Below are 19,185 nucleotides of genomic sequence, written 5' to 3'. Positions count from 1 at the left end.
AAAATAATGGGTTGAAAGCATGACGCAGTGCAGCTGAGAAGGTTCTACAGACGAATTTTCTAATCCACAGTTAGGCAGAACATAAACTCAACACCCAAAATACCTAAACTAAATGAATGAACAAGTATTCAGGAAAACAAAAGATTTCACTGAAAAGACTATTAGAAAGGACCCATCAGTAAACACATGAGATATGGTAATATACAGGAGAAACTTTTTTTTCCCTTTCCTTCTTTGGAAAAAAGCATGGAATAGTCTTCACATTGTATAGTAGAACTACTGAATGAAGTGCAACAAAAACATAGAATGGAGGGATTGTCCAAATCATCGAGCATAGACCAGGAGGAAAAGGCACAATAACAGCTGACACAACATTTTCTACTTACTGTTTCTTTGCCTCTTCAAATTTATGCAGCTTTTTCCGCAAGCCACCCGATTTAAAGCCTTGACAATGAGCTGCTGGTGCTCCTATGGTGACTATGTCGTAGTTTTGATCTGGGATGGACAAAAAGGACTTACAAATGAAAGCCTGTCATCTTTAATGTGGACAAACAATCGTGAAAATTCAAAAACAACTCAAAGTAATTTTTGTAAAACTCTGTGCCAGTGTTTTGAAGGTCATAGAAAAGAATTTGTTTAGAGGTCTGGGAACTCCATCAAATACTTTTGTGGTGAAAGATCCATACGTGAATGCATGTTCTCTGTTTCTTAATCTGGAAGACTGACAGTGAAAAAGAAGCCTTGAACATTGGTCTTTATGTAAAACCTGTCATTACAGGAATCCCTCACATGGATACATGGGATGAGTGTGCGTCCATGGTTAGTGGGAATTACTATTAAAAGAAGGGAAAACCTAGGTTATTTATGAAGAAACAAGCCTGATGTGAACAAACTGTTGTGATTTTGCATAACCACACACGATGGTTCCAGAGAAAAAGCACACAAACTTAGCAACAAACAATGGTCAGAACCTTTGCTATTCTGCTACAATTCAAAATGACTGAAAGGGATATAGCAGCTTAATCCAATGTATTTCCTAATACAAGGGCTGACTTGTGTCACCTAGGGTACGATGAAGTCCAGAACTTAGTTTTGCCACCTGCAGACTAGCAATAATTACACTTACACCTCTTCTTTTGTAAACAGATTTAGAATCTGAGGATAGAAGGTGCTACAAAAATGCTAAGTAGCACTAGTACTACAGAGCAGTAGTTTGTAAAAACTTGGCTATATGGTTGAGGATGGAAATCAAAAAATGGAGGCAAAGGTAACAAAATAAGGTGAAGAAAGAGAGAAAGAAACAAATACCTGATCCTCCATCATCCTGGACTCTCATTCTCTGTATATGTAAATTCGTAGGAACAAATTCCAATTTTTTATCAGCTTTCAAGCTACTGGCTTTAAATGAAGGACCTGAGAAATGCAGGAGAAAAGCAAGCATAAAAACCCTCTGCTTCTGCTTATGCTAAAACATTCAAGTGACTTCATTCATCATTTGCTATGTGCTGAAAGTAAAGCAGAGAAAAGAAGAAGATATATCTTTCTGTTACTGTTTGTAATTGTTCTCTACTGTCAGGGTAAAATAAGAGCATGAATGAAGCAAATATTGCCAGATCATTAGCAAGCTCACAATAAAGAAATCTAACAACAGTATTTTTTACTCATCAAACTAAAAAATTCTGGGTTCCCAATTTCAGAGAAGCATTAATAATCATGGTTGAGAATTACCATGTTATTATGAAAAAGAAATCACCTTTATACTGGTGCAGGTCAGTTAGGTTTTCCTGATAAGTTAAAATAATTGTTTGGTATTGTGTAACTATTTGTCGACGAAGGCTTTCCCAACAAGGAGACAATTCTCCCAGTTCTTCTAGTTCACATACCCTAGGGGAAGAAGAAGAAAAAAAGAAAGAAAAAAAAGGAAAAAAGAGGTATTTAGCTCCATTGTTCACTTGACCAAGAGTAAGTTTCACATTGTACCAACACAGCACCATCCTCAGCTGACACATTCTCAACTCACTCTGGTCTAACCTGCTCACCAGATGGAATCCTTCCAAACATATGTCCCAAAGCACAGCTGTTGAGCTCTGCTCCAAGGTACACAGGTTCACCACAGGCAGAATACACTGTGTTCCCCCCAGGAGCCTCAGGTGTTGGTCAAAACCAAAGCTTCCCACCTTTCTCCAGGAGCTGTCAAACTATATGATGTTTTGCAAATGACGGGTACTGTCATAACATCAGGTGACTTGGGACAATGAGGACCTTTTTAGTCCACTCCACTGAACTTCAGTGGCTCTCAAAACAGAACTGTGACAGAAGTCAGGTGGGACAGTAGCACCTATCAGACATCAGGTACAAGGAGTATCTGCGCTAGCCAGGTATCTACACAACAGTCTTCAAGGCCAGGCAGGGAAGGCCTAAGAAGTGTAAGCATTATTAAGGGTTTGGAGAGACAAAATATGAGCCAACAAAACCTTCATCTAAGATTCAGGATTTTAGGCACCCAAGTTCCACTGTAGGTATACTAAAGGATGACTGGATACCCGTAGATAAGAACAGGAAAACCCCTGGCTTTCCCATTGCACCATGACTGCCAGGTGTTCAGTCACACATGGCAATCCTGTGTTACATACTGCTTCCCTACAGCACTACTGAGAAAGTATTCAGCGTATTCCATGTCATGCTTGCATTACTGTTTTCTTGGGTTAAGGTATTATTTGGAAGAAAGGAAGAAAGATAAAATAAACGAGTCAACAGCAGATCCAAGTTAGCAGCATATTACTCCAGAAAAAGTAGCACAATCATCTGCCAAAAGGATCCGGCAGTTCTTTTTGCAGTTCTCTCAATATCCCTCATCCTTAGTTTTAATCAATTGTCTGCATATCATTTAAGCATTTCACAGAACAATTCTCACTCCACAGTATTTAGGATGTTATCAAAAGGAAGCAAATTTCCCAGAAAAAACATCAGATTGACTTGCCGATAGGTAACAGTGTAAACTGTATTTATCAGTGACTTGGAAAAAGACACTTTTGGTTCCATCTTGTAAAACTGCTTCTGTATAAGATGCTATTACAACTACCTTGTCAAACTCCCTGCTCAAAACTAGCCATGCATCTGAGCCCAGGTCTTCCTGAAGTAAATTCACAGCTTAATACTTAAACACTTTTTTGTCCCATAGGCTAAGACAGCAGGGGATGCACATGCCATAAATAACTAGGTAGTCAAAATATCCCTTCAGTTATATGTTTCCTTTCAAAGAGCTCTGGCCCAGAAGTGCTTTATGTAAGAGCCAGCATCTGTGATTATCCAAGGACATTTTAAAAGTCACCAGGATGTAAAGACAGAAGCAGCTGTGCTTCTGTAGCTGTCTGGCATTCCTCTGGGCTGCAGCCCAGAGGACAGAGAAGAGAGCACTTGGCAAATCTGAGAGATCCTATGAATACAAACTGTGACTGTGGATGTCATTGAGGGACACCTCAGCTGAACAGAAAGAAGGGATTCTTTCTCACTAACTACACAGAAGTTGTATTACCTTTGAGCCACACAATTCAGAGCATACAAAGTTGTACTAGTAATCACCTGGGCTGTTATTAGCCCCTAACTGTATACAGTATGTAGCAATTGATCTCTGCATGATTTTAGCAAGAGCCTCTGAACAGTCACATTGAAGTTTCTTAAGATGTTAGCCGTGCACTGTCCACAGTCTTAGAGAAAGCCACATCTTTTTTTCCCCATTCACCCTAAATTCTCCTCTTATTATCTCCAAGTCCTTAAACTACATCCATCACAGATGGCATTTTATGGGTAAGCTTGCCACCTCTTTAAATTAGGATGGCTGTACCTCATAATAAATAGGTGCTTTTAAATGTATGTGAGGAAAGCTGTAGAGAAAAAAAGATATAAAATAAACAGTGAATAAATGAGGTCTAAATGCAAAACGGCATATCCCAAGCCCCCTCCATCAAGGTTGCAGCAGGACAGCTAGGCAAGATAACAGCATTCACTCTTTAGAATCTAGGATCTGACTACTCCTACTAAGTGCATGTCACTAAAAAAACCCACAATTCAACAGCAGAAAAAAATATAAAATAAACCAATGTGAACTTTGGAAACCCAGTCATGTCATACATTAGTTTTTTCATACATAATAAACAGTCACCACTATCTTTCTGCAAGAATTTATCATTTTTGCAAAATATGACTATACCTCAAAAACCGTAGACTACTTCTGCCTGCTCATATGGATTAACACTATTTCACAATATCGCAAAGGAATTTAATTGTATTAATATAGGGTAATGAGAGCACTAGTTTTATTTTTAATTAAGGTCAGGCTCAGTTAGGTCTCTAGGAGGGGATTCAAATACAGCCAAACTAAAAAACCAGTTCTCAAAAATGCAGCTAAAAATTCTTTTACCATCCTAATCTTGGCTTTTATAAAGAATACATAAACTATTATGTTTGCAAATCACAGCCTACAAATGTAGGGAAGTAAAACTCATAACTGAATACATTGCCTGGAAGAGAGTTAATTGCTTCAAGAAGAAGCAAATTCAGAATAAACCTATAAAATGTTTAACAGATTTCCTTCTCCCTCCCACCTCCTAAAATGAGAAAAAGTCATTACTGTCCTACAGTGTCTCATTTTAGTTGGTTTTATTCTGTTTGTTTTCCATTCAAAACTACTCTTCTGACTCTCAACGCCATCTCTTAATTCACTGAGTCAATCTATCATCTTGTTATCTATCTTTGCTTTGCTTATATAGCACAGAAGTCAAATGACTTTTTCAAAGGGATCAGGTTTTTTCTTCTTTGTCTGCTACTCTAATTACTCATTCCACTTAGCTGGTGTCTGTGTTGTCTCTGTTCCCTTCTCAAAATTCTTAGCAGCTGGAGTTGTTACTCTTTCGTTTACACTGTCTCATCTATCCAGACTTCTCCCCACCTATGAAACACTGAGATATGTTTTATTTTTAATTCAACTTCACTTTTCTCTTTATATTAATATAAACTATGTTTCAAAACCAGAATGTATTGAAGTATATGCATTATTATATAAAAAAAGAGATCATGTATTCCAATGTGGTGGTCTTAATACAGTCACATGACTATGGAATAATATATTTTGTGGCCTTATCAACACTTTCACGAGAGGAACAGATAACCCGTAAGTGCAACTAACTGCAGTATTATCCCAAGTGTTCACTATGCCAACAGTTCTCTCCCATCAACACCTCTGTATGTTCACTTTACCATATACTCAAGTCCAAATTCTATACTCTGACACGAGATTGTGTTCGCTGTAACTGTACAGTCAGCAAATTGCTGCTTTTACTATTTTTTCTTCAGCGCCCTCTGTGCATTAACACACATGTATTCCTTGGAAACTCGGTAACAGCCATATCACTGCTGTATTACTGCACATGTAAACTGGCCCAAACTCACCTTGCTGCATCTTCTTCTAGAAGAAGCTTCACAAATTGCCTAGGGATGTGCAGCGAAAGGACACTCTCGGCCATCTGCTCCAAGATTCTCAAGTGGTTTCCATCAGTGGTTGGGAAGCGATACATTCGGCAAATGGCACCACCAAATACTAAAGAATTAAAATCATGCTATTTGAGCACAGGGTTTGAATTAAAAGTGTACAGTCTCTCCTTTTTTAAAGTAAATGGCTTTGGTTCACTAATGAGCTGTAACATACTGCTGTAAAGATCTGGTTTAACCATGCATCAGTCTAAGCTTTTCTAAACATGGTCATTCTGCAATGCCCATTCTTCTGCATGTCTGCAGGAAAAGCCCCCCAAAACACTGGTAAGGAAATGAAACACATATGCAAATTTTGACATAAGTTGGAGTTTTTTTATGTACTGTGCATCTTCCTCTCAAGCAATCGTTTGCTGGAAAACTAACCTTTCTTCAAGATTTTTTCTTTTTTTAAAAAGCAGCTGCTTTCCTCCGTCCTTCCCCTCCTCTCAACGATTGCTTAGGAACAGACTAGCCAACTGCATGCAGAATTTTATACTACAGTCAACTTAAGTGACAAAAGTTTGCTTCTGCTGTTTTTACTATACAAAGTAGTGTAGATGATAAAATAATTTATTCCTGTATGACCCTCAAAGAGCTGCTCAATCAGCTGCCTGCTCCTATTCAAATGAAACATCTGTTTAAATGCCCTGGGGCCAGAGGCAGACAGCAAGAGATTAGCTTTTTCTGATGCCTAAAGCTTACATGTTACTGCCCACAGCAGCTTACCAGATTTCAGTAGTGCATCTTTCCGTAATGAAGCATATTTGGATCTGATTCCTAAGGATTCTGTTAAACTTTCATCAACTGGCAACACAGTCTAAACAAAAACAAAGAACAGTAATAGTAAAGAATAAAACCTCAGTGCTAGGGCAATATGCAGCGACGACCCCATTACACAGACTTGAAAGGAATATTCACACAACCATGGTTAAAATAAATATTTCAAGTATGTTTACTGTGGACAAAAAATATTGCAGGCTGAAAAAATAAATTCACTTAAACCCTTCAATCTAAGCATTCCTATTTACTTCCACCACACAGTTCCAAATGCCATAAAAATTTTCATCCAGCCTTTCAACTACTTTATGCTAGCACAGCTCCAGAGTCCTTAAAGGTACTGCACCGATATGTGGCAGCTACAGGTCTGGCCGGATACAAGGCGATACTAATCCACATTGTGACTGTGATACACAGACTGTAATTATCACCAGGACATTAAGGACACAAGGTTTACAGAAATAAACATATGCCTAGGCTGAGAAAGTACTATAAATATCTGCTCTCAGACAAATACTAGGGGATCAGAACAAGACAAAATAATGCAGTATTCAAGTAACCTGTTCAGTTTATCAAAATCTTTTAAGTTGCCTGTGAAGATTCTGGAAATTCTCCGAGCATCCCCATTACAGCTTTGCTTAATGCCACCTTCCAATTCACAATGCGAACTGGAATACCACATCTTTGTAGAACTGGTGATTGATGCACCAAGTGCACCAACATATGGCACTGCAAGCCTATTCAGATGAAGGGCATGAGCACCTGAAGTGAAAACTTACTCTAAATTAAAATCTTTGCCAAGACTTTTAACGCCAAATGTAAGCACCTAGAGCTCTGCAAAATACAAAGCTGCTTCATCACCGTTAGGCTGCTCTTTACTGTATTTTAAAATTGTAAAGCACTACTAAATAGCAAGATAAACAGGAAAGCTAACAGCAGATATCAACCAATCTTATTTCAATGCTGGCAATGAATCTGCATTTTTCTGAATTTGATACAATGCTCATACTCACCCTTCCATTAATTGTATCGGGTGACCTTGTCACCGGGGGCCTTTGGTCAGTTTTCTCCTCCATTTGCCATCCAATAACTGTAATGTTACCTACACGGTCACTTTCAGCCGACCTGCAACAAACACTCTGCGTTGAGATTTTTTTGGAGGTGGACCTGTTTATCAACAAGGGAACACTTATAAAAGGGTATTAATCTTCAAAATTAATGAACATTGTAAATAAGAAGCTTTTCAACTTCATTTTGCATATTTTTATAATGCGTTATTCCAACAGGAAAAAGCTTCCCTCATTCTGCAAGGATGATGTACAGACCTCCTAATGAAGGCAAACTAAAACCATGCATGTATTTCAATACTTACGTAAAAGGAGAAAGAGTTTAGATTTTACAGTTAGTCTGTTGCAGGCAAAAGCAGCTTAAATTGTGAACAGGAAGCAGATAATGGGCTGCATCTGCACATGTGTATGTATATGCCCGTGCCTGTGAATGTCTGAAACCAAACTTTTTAACCTTCAGTCAGAAGACTGCTACTTGCTAGCTGCAACTGGAAAATTTTGATAATATGTGGACTAAATTGAAGTAGCACATCCCAAATCTTCCCCTTAATAGAGAAGTCGGCCAAGGCCACCAGTTAGGAGGCCATTCACATCTTGTGTTTCTGCAGATAAGACTATTCAGTCTGGGAAAACTGGGAGCCTGACATTGCAGGAAGAAAAGCTCATGCTAAAAAGAAGGATCCTGAAAAGAAATGGTCTAGGGAAGAAGGTGAAGATTGTTAATGGAAAAAAGGTCCCTGAGGTGGAGGACGATCCTGGAGATCAGGGAGCTGCATGGAAACAAATACCAGAGATCCCCAGGGATCTGGCCACTAACAGCTAAGGAGCCACACAGCAGTAACTGACACAACATTCTGTCTCACCTTCCCAGACCTAGCAGCTGTCTCCTTGCTGGGGAGGGAAGCTGACACCATATGAACACATGACTGATGGGCGAGTGAGTGAGTGAGTCAGAGACAGAAGAATCAGGTGGGGTAAAAGCTCTGATCTTGCTGGTTTTAAAATACATACCAATATCCAGATCTACCACAGCTATCATTTATTCTGTCTCACCCATGACACACAGTAATTTTGACAAAGACTTTTATGTTATTATTTTAAGATAGATTCTAAACAGTATTTTAAGATTGTTGTTTACATGTAAAAATACGCTGGAACAACTAAGACAAAAAAAAATGTCTCTGGAACAGACAATACTGGGGAGACAAAAGAAATAAGCACACAGGATGACTACAAGAAAAGATTTAAAGTATCCAAATCATGCAGCATGTTTATAGACATTGCTCAGCATTCAGCTTATACATCCAAGGGATAACATGACAATGAGAAGTCAGTCAAGGCTTATGTTAAGCCCTATAATCAATCAATGCATGTATTCACACATGATTCTTTGATAATCAGAATATAGCTTATATCAAAACAAGAGTTTAATGAAGTCTACTTTCAACATAGAAAGAATGAATGGATAAACCTAACAGAATAACCATGTCTAACGCAAAACCACGAAACTCCTGCCATCACATTCCTCCTCTTTCTTCATCTCCCTCAAAACACCCTCATCTTCACACATACAAGAAATCAGAATATTTTATCCACCATCAATGTCATATTTTGGTGCCTTTTCTGACTCAATTCCCTCATTTGCTCCCTCCTGCTAAATCAAGTCAATTTTTTATTCACAACACATTGTGGAAAAGCTGAAAACCTTACCCATCTATTCTCTTAACATGAAAAGCTTTGCCCGTGTTTTGTTAGTTGTATCTGGGCTAAGAAATTTCCACAAGTTTATCAGCCACTGTTTCTAGTGCTGATTATACCGATACTACCAGCACCATCTTCCTCAGTTCCTCTGATTATGCTTCCCCCTCCAACTGACCTCCCCTTGCCTTCTCGTGACAAGGATGTCTGTCCTACTTTCAACAGAGACTACTTCAGTTACACATAAGAGCTCTCTTTATTTAATCTCACGTTGCTTTCTTCATTCTTTTCCAACACTCTGCTTTGTCCCACACTGGCTTTCAAGACTGTGGTTTGATTCCAATGACTAGAACTATTACCTTAAGGATTTGTATTAGACTCACACCCTATTTTTCATCCCCTCCTGAGTCACGTTCCTTCCATGAAAGTTTCCAATAAGAATTAAAGTAGCAAATCATATCAATCTATGTTGCTTAGTATGACTCCTCCTTTTCCTAGTGCATTATATTGATAAATATACTGTTTAGCAACATATACACAATTTAGCAGCAGGTAGGTGTTGAAATATTAAATAGAACCTAGATTTATCTAAGCCAAGGTATTCCAAACTGCTAAGATAATCCTCTGTTTCAATGGGTTTCATTCTCCCCATCACAGGCTCTTTATACATCAGCACAGTTAAAAATACTCTATTTTGCCACACTTCACAGACACATATACTGAGGTGATAGGATGAAATGCACAAAAATGACATTGGTCTTGACAATACTTTCTTGACTTGCAGAACTAGAACCAATGTCTAACAGTATTCACCACATCGGAAAGGTCTTGTTCTACATGTTTTAATTATCATGCAATATAAAATTCCTTAATACTGGCCTGGAACTAAAACATTAAACAAACAAAAGGTTTTCATCACATCTCACAGACAGTTTTCATCACATCTAAAGCATGCTTTGAAGAATTAAGAATTAATTCCTAAAGGGAGGAGAATACTACAAACCTTAGTGTTAAGTGCAACCTGTGATTCTTCTCCTGAAGAAGTTCTTTTACACTGAACATCCCAGAACCCAACAAATACATCTGAAAGAAGATGAGTATCAGAATTATAATTTACCTTTAAAGGCTTTGTCCACAGCAATAAAGCCCAAAATACAATTATTCACAGAAGTCTGAGAACAAAAATACAGATATTTATGCCCACACGTAACTAATTAAAACCCTTTCTAATTAAAACCCTTTAAAATTTAATAAATGTGGTAATTTATCAAAAAACCTTCTTCTACTGGAAGACATTAAGCATTTTGCTTTCTATAGGATCTGAGTGGAGACCCAGGAACACTGAAAGCAATGACGGAATGGGGCTCAGACTGACTAAGTCAACATTTCATAGTCCCTCCCTGACCCAAACTTGGTTCCTCCTGAAGAACCTGTCTCCTTTGAAGGTATTCCTTTTTTCCCAGAGCCTCCCCATGAAGCTCTGTACAGAAAGGGACAGTTCTGCTGCCCCTGAGGAAGCCACAGAAAAGCAGACACATGGGGCCTGAAACAATATTCTGGGTAACAGTGTGAGAATAAATGGCCTGAACTGCTCCCAGATCCAAGTGGATACACAGCAGGGCAGGCACTTAAAGCTTTTTTCAGTAAGGGTACAAATCTTACCCACGAACAAAATCACTAAGGTATCAGAGCAAGGCAATTTCTGGAATTTAGCAGCTCTGTTCAAAAGGACTGTTTCATTATGGGCCCAAGAGGCTCAACATCTTGGCATAGGTTAGAGACCTCATTTAGGGGTGCTGGATCCCATTCAATATATAGTTGAGTAAAGAGGTCCACAAGACAAAAGAACAGGTGACAGGACTCTTAAATCCATGGTTTTCAAACTTGCTGCAGACAGCCTTATTTGAGAAAAGTGGCAAAGCTCCCCACTCTGCCAAGTCCACCTCATGGCATTTGTCCCTCCCTCCCCTCCCCACCTTGCTTCCTCTAGGATCAATGCTGCTATCCCTTTGCTTTCTTCCACAAAAGTTAATAGTATTATCTCCTTGCCTCTTGTTTCCTTGCTCTGCACTGACTGGGCAGGGGACAGAATAAAGAAAACTTACTGTTCCCTGAGATCTATCTTTGACGTCGTACACAGAGAGTTTGATTTGTGTCATTTGATTGATAAGAGAGTCTTGGAAAAAGGCAATGCTGCTTAGAAAGATAGGATTACTTGTTCCCTGCAATCATAAACAAAAAAAGGCAAAAATTAATGTAAAGTGGTATTTGTTAGGAAGAAATGCTTCCTGTGTTAGCTTCAATTTTAAACCTGATCCAGGAGTATCTGACCACTTACCTCAATAATTTCTGTCTGTGCATGCTTCGTCCAGAACGCCTGAGGAGGTGTAGTGACACTCACTGCTACAAAACTATTTGGTTTTCGATCTAGCGATGGAGTTAGCAGCTCACTGCAAGCTTGAGGTATGCAACAGATAAATACATTTAGATTCAGGACCTTTTTCATAATGCTGTAAGACCTGACATTTTTATAACAGCATACTATATACCCTGAGCAATAAAGCCAAGAAAGGCCTAACATGAATTCTGTCCCCACATTATAAAGGCACATCACTCACCTTTGTGCATGGAAAGAGTAAACATGCAACCAGATCAGTCTGGCTCCAAGCTGTAGAGCCATAATTTAAACTCGTTCTCTTCTAACACCTGCCTATCCTTTCCCCTGGCACAGCCCATTAGAACAGCATACATGCACAGGTTTTCCTCTGGGAATCTCAGGAGCATGGCTGCATTTGATTTGAAGTCACGCTCCATTAAGCCTGTTACCAAACAGCATTTTGCCATGGAGAACCCACAGAAGTGCTTGAACACTGATCAAGCAGCGCTACGAGGAAAACTGGCTTCTAATTGTAAAAGGACAGCAATTTATTTCCTCTAAAATGTTACTGTAAGTTTAACTGCTGGGAAGGGACTATGGGTGAAACTATAGGGACTACAGTAGGCTACCAAAAATTTCCATGAGTGACTCTACACAATTACATTAAACTTCAGAGCCAAATTCTATCTAGCTCGATACAGGTAACTACAGTGTGGTCTGACTCTGCTTCAGCTAGATGCAGAAAGTTAATTCTGAAATTTACCTAGACAAGCAAAATGTTTAAATGTACACTGAACAGTTTTGCAGTTCTAGGTATTTTTAATTTATCTGAAAATACCTGAATTATCTTCTTCAGCTCTAAGGAGTTCTTGTAAAGATTATTATTCATATACAATTACACACACCTGAGAAAATTTTTTGATTTTTAATTTCAAACACACTGTTAAGAGCATAACCTTCCAAACATTAGTCCACTATTAAGCCAAGAAAACCATGCTGCAGTTGAAAATGTGGACTGAATTTTCATTAAGAAAATATTTTTCACTTATTCTTCAGGTGAGGTGAGCCAATGCACAAGCTTCTCATCCAAATCTAACCATCTCAGAAATCAGGTCACTTCTGCATCTCATAGTGTCACTTAACAGCAAAGAGGTATGTGTAATAGTTGGTAACTCTTAGGAAAGATCCTGTCCTGAAATGGTGTTTCCAGATTGCTTGAAAGCCTGAACTGCTGATATACTGAGACTGAAGACAGATTCACTGTATCTTCACATAAACAAAACAAGCATTAAAAAATAATATTCACATAGCAAACATTTAAAATTTTATAGAACAGATGTTTTAATTGCAGACTTTTAAAATCACAAAATCAAACTGCTGGCTGCTTATCAAAAGATACTGCACAGTCAGCCAGAAAACTGTACCACATCTCCATAAAAATCAAAGCAAAGTTTCAATTCTTACTATATGAAAGGCCCTTCAAAATTAACAATTAAAATCCTGCTCACATACTCAACAGCATGCATCATCAAAATTAGCATAAAAATCACTAAGCCTACCTAAACTGAACTCTAAAATCGGCTCATCTGGATCCTGAATGTTTCCTGTAAACCAGAAAAATTAACAAAAGATTAGCCAAACATTTCTGTTGTGTGAATCCTTTCCTAAAACTGCAGTCATACAGAGAAAGAAATTAAATTTTCTAGAAAAAAAAAAAAAAGTATTTTTAATTCAATGAGCCATGACTGCTATTTAAAATATTTGTTAGCTAATCTTTGGTATCTAAAAATGATTTGGAAAACCTGAGATAATCTAATTTTATAAAATGTTAAAATATGTAAAACTATGCAGGATTATACAGAATATGGGAATATAAAATGCCAAATCTCAGTACAAAACAACAGGATTAAAGCCACTTAAGTGTCTGAGCCACTATACCAAATTATTAAATCACGAGGTATATAAAATACACCTCCTCTGTGATCAGTGAATAGGGAGAAGTTTGAAAGTACCTGTCTCTCTCACTAATCAAAGAAAGTCTCTGGGGGTTACAACCCTAATTTACTTATCATAAAAGATACGGGAGAGAATTCTCAGCTCCCTGAACTCTCTTCAAAATTTTATACAATGTCAAACAAGGAGGTTGCCAAGACTCTTCCTAGACCTTGACATTCTTTTGTTTTCTTCCCAATTGCTTATTTTTGACTGATAAACACAAGTGCACAAAATCTAGTTTAATTTCTTTTTTTCTTCCCTCTCCAATTTTAATTTTTTGTCCACTTTAAAAATGGTAAGTTTAAGATTTTTTTAATCCTTTAGTATAATTCCTTTATCTCATACCCTCCAGATAACCAGACACATCAAATCTTCTAGCATTTAAAATAAAATAATAAAAAAAAAGTACAATGCATATTCCGAAAGGAGCAACAGCTGACACGAAGGCACGTACCTGCCAGAGAAAGACCTAGCATGTCAGAGGTGACATCGATGGTGGAGGCCCGTTGCACGGTGCGGGATTTTGCACCGTGGCGGGGACTGTGTTCTCTTGCTGTCATTTTGTCATGAAGAACCCTTCTCTTCTTGCTGCTTGGCTTTACCGATGTTTGTCTTGCACAGTAGCAGAGTGCAGCGGGTTGTCTCCAACGGCTATTCCTCTAACATTACCACGCTAAGTGATAAAGAGAGAAAAAGCACACACCAAAATTTTAGGCCACTATCTAGCTTCTGTACTTTTTGACAGCGGCAAATCTACTGCCATAAAATTGCCTCAGGTCATTCAGATAAAACACTCAAGGCAGATCCAATGCACAGTAACTCAATTTGCATGAACCGTACACTCGCAGCATTTTACTGCACATTGTTGAAGACGGTTCCACATGCAAGAAAGGCTCTTCTGTCAGAGAACGGGGGTTGAGACTCGTTAGCATGCCAGCTGCTCCTCTCCTTTGTCTAACTTATTAAACCATCCTTAATGAAGTTTCCTGGTTTTCATAATCCCTGGGGAACACAAATAAACTTGTCAGATGGGGCTTCTGCCTGCAGAGGTACAACAAGGGGTAAGGACCAAGGGACAATGAGTCGGCGGAACGCAGAACAAAAGGGCAGCAAGTTGGCGTCAGCACACTGTGTCGTTCCAGGCTGTACCGCCAAGGGAAAAGGGATGTTGAAAACTGTAAAGAAAACCCACCGGGCCAGAGCGTGGCTGGAATTCTGGGATGCTGATGGAAAGGAAAAGCAAAAGGGGATGCCTGCTGCTGTGGCACATGGCAGCGTCCATGCTTCTCCTTCACCCCACACTTCACTAGGCTACAGACATCCACAACAATTGTTCTTCCCCTCACAACGCTATAAACTGAAATGTTACGGTAGGAAAGAAACACACAGCCTATAGAAAATTTGGTTATTTTGTTAAATGCGGTGCTTTTGGTTTGGCTAATGAATTTGAATGTTCCTTCCATCAGCCACATCAGCACTGCAGTTATGGAACTTCTGTATTCATTTCATACTATTATGACAAACTCAATTCATTTAGGAAGTGAGATCAGGAGTGAAGTCTGATAAACCTGAAAGGTAGTAATACAGTGACTAATACCTTCACAGCAGCCCCTCATTATTTTTACAAAACATTCAAACCACACTGCATAATGGCAGCATAATTTTTTTCCTTTTAGGTTGACGGATCTAACAATGGGTAAGATGCATTCTAATTAAATAAAGCACGTAGCTTTCACTTGTGTTTTAAATCGGCATTTCAAAACCTGCCTAACTTAAGTCTCTGATTTTAGCTAGTCAGCATCTCCCTCTGGAGGATTTCAAAAGAATCTCCCTCTCTCCACAGTGAACTCAAGCACTTTCTTTACTAGCACTGGTTCACATCTAAAATTCAGATGCAAGTTAAGCATCTAAGACAACTGAATTGCATGCAATCCTGGCCATATACAGAAGCTTAGGAAATGAGATTTTAAATGGGGAGCTCATTCTAGGGAGGAAGGAATTTGGGCTGTGTCCACAAGATGGGCCACTCAGAACTAATAATTTGGCTCAGTGATTCAACCCAGGTTTATACAATATAATGTCATAAGCCACTCCAAATAGGAAAAAAAGGAATTCTTGAGTGGAAGAAGCAGAAATTGAGAGCTCTGAACACCCCATCCCCCAAAGCTTAGAAACTCAGTGACAGCATACAAAACAACACTCAGCTTATAGATATAATTCATGACAGTCAAAAATTAAAGCAGACAGATTTAGAATTCATGTAGAATCACAGAATAGTTGAGGTTGGAAGGGATTCTATGGAGTTCATCTAATCTATCCTTAGAAAAGGCCAATCCTTGAGAAGTTAAAATAGGGCCAGGTATTTTGTCTGGTTTTAAATTGTTTCTTCTTAAATATTACTGCATGTAATAATTTTCCAAGGCTCTCTAAGTTCTCAACTACTCATTTAAATTGCAATATTAATTCCTCACATAATCATACATTTTAAATTTACTTACACTGATCATACTTACAGAGGACTCTTTTCCTCATGTGTGGAGGGATTCTGCGTATCGTAACATCACTTAAGTCCACATCTAAAAAATTAACAAAACAATCAATCTTTTTATACAGCATAAATCACAACCAAGGGGCAGGTACCACACTGAGATTAATTAAATTTAACTTCTGATTACTAGCTCTCACATTAAAGTTTTCTGAAAACAGAAAAAAGAGTATGATCCTCTGGCTGGACCTCATCCAGCTCTAGTCATAGCGATAGCGTAGCCAGAGCAGGAGCACAAAGCAGTAAGCTTGTGCTGAAAAGGACTAACTTCAGGTCAGCATTTGGTGAGTGGGTAGAATAGCTGTAAGAAACATACGTTAACATGTTTACTGGAAGGCTTGGTGCTATTAAGAAAAAGGAATGTATATGATATGTTAAGTATGAGACAGCATTTGTTACTGTGCTTTTCTATAGTTAAACTTTCAAAATTTTGCTGTTTGGAAGAGTTATAACCACCGCTGTCACGAGAAAAGATCCTGTGTCGAAACAGTTCAACACATCGGAACGCAGCACTCTTTCTCCACTGGGTGAAATTACCGTGCAAGGTAGGCCTCTACGAACAGCTAGCTAGAAGCATACAGAAAAGTGAATTATTTTTAAATATGCTGCAAGTTAACTGAAGGTCTGTATTTGCTAGTGGTACCGTCTCATTCAAGTATATTTGCATTAAAAGGATAAACCTTTTACGATGTCCTGTGTACGCCACAGTACAGTAAAAGAGATGAGGAAGTCTAGTCTGAGCTTTTTGATTTAATCACCAGTCCTACCAATTACCCAAGACTGCTTAAGAACATAGGTTATGAGCGTTTATCAATTGCGGAAAGGGTTCTGTCTTCCCTAAACTGCACAGGAGGCAGGTATCTGATCACAACCCACTGCCCAGGTTCTCTGCATAGTCAATGGTGAGACAGAAGCACATCCAGAGAATGAGTCACCATTTTCTAAGGTAGGTGGGATGAATCACCCCATGAAGATACACACACACACACTCACACTCCTCTCTCTCATTATAGAAAGAATTTAGATTACTAGCTTAGGCCTGATGCTACAGCTGGGCAAACTGGATCCCTCCCACAGTTCAGGTTGTTAGCTCAGGCAGGGATGACTTCCCTCCGTTCTGCACAGCCTGACAGACCCAAATGACAGGTGCTCTGATCACTTTCTTGAATCAGAACCATTTCAACAATGACGACTTTATGATCGTGTTTTTGACAAAAATCAGTGGAGGTAGGATTCCTACCAAATTAAAGGTAGTATTAGCACCCCAGATAGTTTCCGTAGATGGTACCAAAGACTAGTTAGTACCACTCCTGCAGCCTGCAATCCTCAAAGGCTGATGCAATTCATGTCCAGGCAAACCCCATCCTGAAGATGGCATGATGCATCTACACATAGCCTTTGGCTTTGCCCTTACTAATACTGCAGACAGAGGACGTTGGCAGTATGTGCAGCTTTGTACTGCATGAAGTTTTGCTGCAAGCCCAGTTTTCAACTGTGGCTTCAACAGAAGCATGAAAAGCTGTTATTGACCTCCATTATCAGTAATGGCCATTTCCACTGTGCGGAAAAAGCTTCTGAACAAGCCTCATTTCTGTTGTGTGAATATTTATTTTGTGCTCTGTTAGCACAAAAGCACATGACCAGAAGAAAAGATCTTCATTAGATGCCACTTCTGGCCTGCTACCTTCAGTCCTGGCAGTTGGTCATGGGAAGCAAATGCCACTCTGCCCAGCTGCGTGGTCTCATATCCTGTGGGCTTGAAACTTGGACATTTGGTCTCACGCTGCCTGCCTGCAAGATCGCAAGCGAAAACGATGATTATCTCGGCCCCAAAATAATCCCTTGATGATTAGCTTGTATAACTACAAGCTAACTGTTCTGGCAAAGTGCTTTGGTCTGTTGCCTTCTTGAAAAAAACACTAACTCTCCTACCAAACTACCCCTTGAAGAAACAAATGTGTCAGGTGAGATCAAACCTTCTTTCACCCTAACACCTACCTTTTTTGACACCCATTCCACAACTGTAAGAAACACGATTTTTCCAACTCACACATCAATAAGCAGGAGAAAAAGGCAACTCCAATTATAGACTAAATCAAAGTCTAGCAACTCTACTTTCCTACAGCCACGGTGCTCTGGGCTTATGGCATTTGATCGGGTAAGAGCCATGTCAAAGCAGAAAATGCAACAGCAGTGGAAGGCTAAACATCACTGATACATCTACATTAAAAGAGTAATAGAGAAAGGGAGAGTGTGACACCTTCTTTAATGCTTTTAAAAAAATGGAGATGCAATCATCATCTCCAAGAGGGAGTGAAAAAGTAGTCGTGGGGTACCTACTGAACTGCAATTAGTTTTACCATTCTCTGGACTCTCTAAGCTGTAAGGTCCATTCTCTGAGCCTTACAAATTAGGGTTCCTGTTCCTGAACAATCCACTTTGAAACATCAGGATGGCTCCTTCAGCCAAATGCATTCTTCAGATAACAGTTTCTCTGGTTGAAAATGTTTTAGCAATACACTACTGAATACTAAATGAATACTGTCTGAAATAGTAAGTCTTCTGGATCTGCAACATGGCCAGATTTCCAACTAACATCCTATTAACTCTGTCACTATGGACAAAACAATGGAAAGGATCAAATGCCCGACTATGCCAAGTTCTGACTGTGTTGCCTTCCACGTGAGAGCACCATCTCTAGTATAACTAGCACACAGGTTGGGTTTGTTTGTTTGTTTTTAACTCCAACCACAGAAAACCTTGTGAAACAAGATCTGCCATGTTGGCTCAAGACCAATCTTCCAGTAATTCCAGCTTCCCATCCCCAACAGCTGTTTCAAAGAAGATGCAAGGAACTTTATGAACCATGCTTCGGAGTCTGAAGTGAAGGTCTGGATCAACCCCATCACTCATGGCTGCAGAGCCAGCCCAAGAGCAGAACATCAGCTCTCAGGACAGCAGCTCCTAGTGAAAGCCTGCTAAGATGGACATTGATTAAGAGCTATTTTCTTCAAAGTCTCACAAGCACTTCACTCTTCTATCTCATTTAATAGGAGACTGAATGCCCTGGACCTCACACAGATCACAACAGGAAAAGTCAGAGCCATGACCTTGACACCTTGAGTCAGATTCTTCCTTCCAGCCAAACTCACGCGGGCAGCAACACAGCCTATGTCTAACTGCAGGTCCATAGGCTG

The 19,185-nt window shown here is 39.2% G+C and overlaps 1 protein-coding gene across 19 annotated transcripts in view; it reads right to left on the bottom strand.

Annotated features, from left to right (window-relative positions):
* Positions 1-19,185, bottom strand: part of INPP4A (inositol polyphosphate-4-phosphatase type I A) — a 131,102-nt gene that overhangs the window by 38,127 nt on the left and 73,790 nt on the right. For 10 of the 19 annotated variants that reach the window (XM_037376054.1, XM_037376056.1, XM_037376063.1 and 7 more), the window contains exons 3-14: positions 15,957-16,019; positions 13,898-14,116; positions 13,008-13,052; positions 11,410-11,528; positions 11,177-11,293; positions 10,075-10,154; positions 7,320-7,431; positions 6,256-6,346; positions 5,449-5,596; positions 1,754-1,884; positions 1,309-1,413; positions 387-495 (exon numbers count right to left, since the gene is read on the bottom strand). In XM_037376054.1, coding sequence (XP_037231951.1) covers positions 387-495; positions 1,309-1,413; positions 1,754-1,884; positions 5,449-5,596; positions 6,256-6,346; positions 7,320-7,431; positions 10,075-10,154; positions 11,177-11,293; positions 11,410-11,528; positions 13,008-13,052; positions 13,898-14,003 — 1,163 coding nt within the window. In that variant the 5' untranslated portion in view covers positions 14,004-14,116; positions 15,957-16,019. Of the gene's footprint in view, positions 1-386; positions 496-1,308; positions 1,414-1,753; positions 1,885-5,448; positions 5,597-6,255; positions 6,347-7,319; positions 7,474-10,074; positions 10,155-11,176; positions 11,294-11,409; positions 11,529-13,007; positions 13,053-13,897; positions 14,117-15,941; positions 16,020-19,185 lie in introns of all 19 variants that reach the window. The other 9 variants (XM_037376050.1, XM_037376048.1, XM_037376052.1 and 6 more) reach the window with 2 other exon arrangements.

This window comes from Falco rusticolus, chromosome 2, assembly GCF_015220075.1.
Source record: "Falco rusticolus isolate bFalRus1 chromosome 2, bFalRus1.pri, whole genome shotgun sequence".
In the NCBI taxonomy this organism is placed as follows: domain Eukaryota; kingdom Metazoa; phylum Chordata; class Aves; order Falconiformes; family Falconidae; genus Falco; species Falco rusticolus.
Note: the sequence above shows the minus strand (reverse complement) of the source record. Positions and strands in the feature narration are given on the sequence as shown.